The sequence below is a fragment of the Sinocyclocheilus rhinocerous genome, unplaced genomic scaffold, assembly GCF_001515625.1.
Source record: "Sinocyclocheilus rhinocerous isolate Xijiao unplaced genomic scaffold, SAMN03320098_v1.1 scaffold127, whole genome shotgun sequence".
Taxonomy (NCBI): Eukaryota; Metazoa; Chordata; class Actinopteri; order Cypriniformes; family Cyprinidae; genus Sinocyclocheilus; species Sinocyclocheilus rhinocerous.
The window spans coordinates 1126350-1131181 of record NW_015664685.1 but is presented as its reverse complement, the minus strand read 5'-3'; the positions used below and the strand labels follow the sequence as shown (position 1 = coordinate 1131181).

At 37.2% G+C, this 4832-nt stretch overlaps 1 protein-coding gene across 1 annotated transcript in view; it reads right to left on the bottom strand.

Moving 5' to 3' along the window:
* Nucleotides 1–3890: 3890 nt before the first annotated feature.
* LOC107730309 (transmembrane protein 150A-like) overlaps nucleotides 3891–4832 on the bottom strand; it is a 6361-nt gene continuing 5419 nt past the window's right edge. Inside the window, exon 8 of the mRNA XM_016541097.1 lies at nucleotides 3891–4716. Coding sequence (XP_016396583.1) covers nucleotides 4406–4716 — 311 coding nt within the window. The 3' untranslated portion in view covers nucleotides 3891–4405. The remainder of the gene's footprint in view (nucleotides 4717–4832) is intronic.

Below are 4832 nucleotides of genomic sequence, written 5' to 3'. Positions count from 1 at the left end.
TTCTATATTAAACATGACTTTACTGTCATGGAAACTCTGAACATCTCACCACAGTAGGATTTTCATAGAGGTATACTTGTTTGCAGAAGTTGAATATTGCATGGTTTCATTGTCTGGCATTACGAAGAATAAATTATAAACAAAGAGATACAACACACAACCAACTCTCATTGGTTTCTATAGTAACTTTCAATATATTGCTTTCAAATAAGCAATATCTAAAAACTAAATCACTGTGTATTCAAAATACAGCATATTATGGACGATTTCACATTTTGGGTCCACTAAACAAAAAAATACTTAGTTACTTTGCTGTAAACATTATGATACTGGCAGCAAACAACCTTCTCAGTGAACAGTGTGAAGGTACATTTTATTTCACAAAACAAAACCCTTGTGAAAGATAAGGAAACGTGCAGAATGGCTCATAATTCAAAAGAAAGTTGCAGTATGAACTGTAACAAGTCGATAAATGGATTTCAGTTTCCATTTCACAAGTTTATCAGACAATCTGTCTACTGAACAAAACTGTTTTTAGAAATTATTTCCCTTTTGACACATCAAATTTAGGAATTTTGCATTTAACAAAAAGTAACTAAATTATTGTAGCCTAAAAGGTGATCAGGGCCTTATTCAAACAGCTGCAATGATGGTCTCACTGGATGTATATGAATAACAAAAGGGAGCATATCATTGATTTGACTGAGCTTCATGAGACCTCAGGACATCTACAGACGTTTGATTTTGGCCTTTTCACACAAAACAGAAACAACATAAATACCTTGAGTAACACACGTCTTAGCAGCTCCTTTAGGAAACTCTGAACATCTCACCACAGTAGGATTTTCATAGAGGTATACTTGTTTGCAGAAGTTGAATATTGCATGGTTTCATTGTCTGGCATTACGAAGAATAAATTATAAACAAAGAGATACAACACACAACCAACTCTCATTGGTTTCTATAGTAACTTTCAATATATTGCTTTCAAATAAGCAATATCTAAAAACTAAATCACTGTGTATTCAAAATACAGCATATTATGGACGATTTCACATTTTGGGTCCACTAAACAAAAAAATACTTAGGTTTTTCCCCCTTTAGTGCACTATACATCATTTCCAATATATTATGAGAATTTCTTTCGTGTAGGAACTGAGGTTATAATGAAGGTGTGATATTGATTAGGAAGATTTCTTCATTTCATAATTACTGACCCCAGTCTCATTGCAGTACTCATATTCTATCCAATATTATGCTCAGCTAAAGGCATTCATTTACAAGCAGCTCTGATTAACAAATGCATATCATAAATATTAGGGATGTAACGATTAACCGCGAGCCGGTTGAAAATCGATATCAAAACCAACAAAAGAGCAATGATATGCAAGTGCTGTATTAGTATATTATTATAGTTATATTTCAATTTCACAAAGAAATGTGCAGCATTTTGTCCAAGCAATAATAAAAGGACAAATTTTATTTATAATTTGTCCTAAATCTAATTTTGTTAAAAAAAGTCGTGAATCGAATCGTGACTTGAGTGAATCGTTACATCCCTAATAAATAGTAAACGTCAGTAAATAGTAAAAACAATACACTAAAAAAAAAACTGGTTAAGATCTCTGATTCTCTCTTAATGCTAGATTAATACTGAAGTGACAGGAACTAAGCATGGTGGAGAAATAAACAAGATGTCTTAGATGTTATTACACATAACCATCCAAATCAGCATAAGAAGTGAAAATATATCATTTAATATGACAGCTTCGTTTGACTACCAATTGTTTTCTTCACCATCTAAACATTCATGTCAAGATATACGAACTTGCCCGCAAAAGCTTTTCCTGTTTTGAAATTGTGCCGATATATTTGTCAAGTCCAGAACTTTAGGAGGGTTTCTATGCAACCCCCTAAGATGGAAAAATTACGAGATAGGAGGAAAAATGTAATTTCAGTGATTTTGTGTGCTAAATTTCACAATACTTTTGCATTATCACAAAAAAAAAAACTTTGTGTTTGCTTGCAAAAGTATTGCGCTTCCAGGAGAAACTTTGCATTTGCTTGCAAAAGCACTGAAATACAGTTTTTCAGGTGAACACAAAAGGTTTGCATGGCAACTGTCACCTCAGCAGGCCTCCAAAACACTGACCCCCATCTTCAACAAATCCCTCCCCCATGTGACCGCCACACAGGGGGCAAACTGAAAGGGAATTGGGGGGGTAAGACGAAAAAAACAAGGGCTGCTACTGAGCTTTGTTACCTAGAGATCTATTCACAGAGTGTGTATTTGTGTTTGTGTGTGTGTGTTGGGGGCTTTAACACAGCCAATTTGTTACGCTGGACGCCTCACAATGGCACGGGTGTGGGGGGGGGGGGGGGGGGGGGGGAGGACACACAATGCATTCTCTCACTCAAGTTTTGCGATCCCCTGAGAAACTTTGTGTTTGCTTGCAAAAGTAGCCTATTGCATTTCCCCTGTGATACTTTGCATTTGCTCTCAAAAGCAGTGAACTAAAAGGTTCCCTCCCACCTCATATTTTAATATCACCTTATATTTCTAAATGTGAAAAATCCAAACAATAGAATAATGGACACAAAATCCTGTTTCTAGTGATCGTGAAATACTAGGAATTTTTTCGCAAGATACCTGGGATGCAACTGATCAATCCAGGCAGTTTTTACATTAAGTGATGAAAAAACTTGGCAAAAGCACCAAAAGGTTGCACAGAGATGCTTTTAAATCTTATTCAATACAGCCACATTGCATCTAGAGCTATAGGACAGAGGGTCCACAGCACCTGATGTCATGCCAATACAGTGCCACAGATCAAACTAAGTTGTGAGCACTTGGAATGAATACATAAATATGGACCACCTGCATCTCAGGTATGAATAAAAAGTATCGCTATTTGACTAAACCTCAACCTCATTGCAACCCAACTGTTTGGCAGCAATGGCTGGTGCAACCAACTTAACATCTTCATTGCTACAGTGATGGCTTGACCTGTTGTGTAATCACAGTTTCTGCAGATTAAATGGGTTACGGAAGGTTGCATGGGTTTAGCCAATTATCTTCTTTGTCTAGACAAGTGTCTTGGTATTGCTGGCAGTTTTGTAACAGATTCACACTGACGAAGTGACCTGATTTTCAATGGGAGTTGGCGATTCAGGGCAACATGAGTGACAGAGAGTGTTGCGACAAATTTGTTTTTTGCAACTATATGTAATTGAGTGGAGATACAATGCACCGCCTACCAATAGAGAAATGCAGTGATGACGTATTTGTGTAGGCCAGCCCGGAAGTTTGCATCACCCTGGTTCCCTTGAGAAAAACCCAACAGGATTTTTCCATTGGGTTTTTTGGATTACTGCAAGATAATAAGCTCTGTGACCAACAAAAGTTTATAATTGTAAAACGTTTTGTTCATCACGATACTATTTACAAATGAACACAACTTTTATGAATTTTAAAGTATAAATGCAATCACAAGACAAAAAGTGAAACAGACTATAAACGATTTACACCGCGGTCGCATGACTTCAACATCAACATCACGAAGCTTCCGACAACTCTTTCAGTCTTTATTTAAAAAACATTCTCCCTGAAAGTTTGAGTAAGAATAATTTTCGAGAGAGTGATTATAAAGATAAAGAAGCTGTAAAAGCCGACTAGTGAGTACATGAGTTTTCCTTTTCGGAGTGATGACGTTTAATATTCTTGACATTAATATTAAATCAATATTAATATTCGTCCCATTTAGCCACTTGTTAGCAACCGCCTTTTTCAAGACAAATAAAAACTTTTTTTTTTTTTATCATAATGGGGTATTTACTGATGTATTTTATGTTGTAAAATAAAACGTGAAAATATCTTGAGCTTGTGTTTGCCACATATATTATGTCGGGCATTTAACCAAAAACCCATTGATTTGGGACGATGGAACCGGAAGTGTTTAAATGCTAACTCCAAGTTTCCAGGCCTACATAATACATAATCCCTGCAGCACTCTATAGGACTTCCTGATGCAGAAATCCTACTAACAACCAACAATCCACTTGTTGACCCTAAATAGTTTAATTGCTGTCAGTGTGAATGTGCCTTTAGGAATGAGTTATTGCAGTTTTAATATACTAAAAACTAAAACATTTCTATCAGAGGCCCCTTGAATTATGGGAAGGAATTGTCTGTGCTGGTTATTGAGGCTGTATTTTCAGTTATCTTACACATGAATGCAAAAAATCATGCAAAATACCTTAGTTATGACTGACTGGTCATTACTGTTAGATTATAATCAGAAGTCTGTAAACCTACTGTATTGCTTGTACCAGTTTTTCACAATTGCATGAGCCAGTTGAAGAGTCTGTGTGCTGAGGTCTGAGAGAATACCGTAGCGGTTAGCCCCTAAAGCATGGCGATGCTTTCTGGTGTACAGTTGAGGTGTGTGGAAGTGCTGCTGCCTCCAGGTGACTTGAGACTGCGGGCACCACATCCCATTGCAACACCCTTCCCAATACCCCCCATGATGACCGCTGACCCTGGATGATGATGTTGACTGCGTTTCATTAAGGCCGCCATGATGGTATCGCTGTTGACAGTGCCGAACTCATAGGTGAAGGTGCCGTAGTACACCAGGACCAAGACGGTGAAGACCCATTCACAGATGGCTGCGGCGTGCTGCAATACAAAACTCTCATGGACGAAGAAGATACCACCTTGAATAGGAAGGGTGATGTTAAGGAATGGGCACACTGCATTTCAGCATTAAAATTTAACACGATCTTCGTTAACTGTAGGGTTGGGTATCGTTTTTTTTTTTTTTTGTTCGATA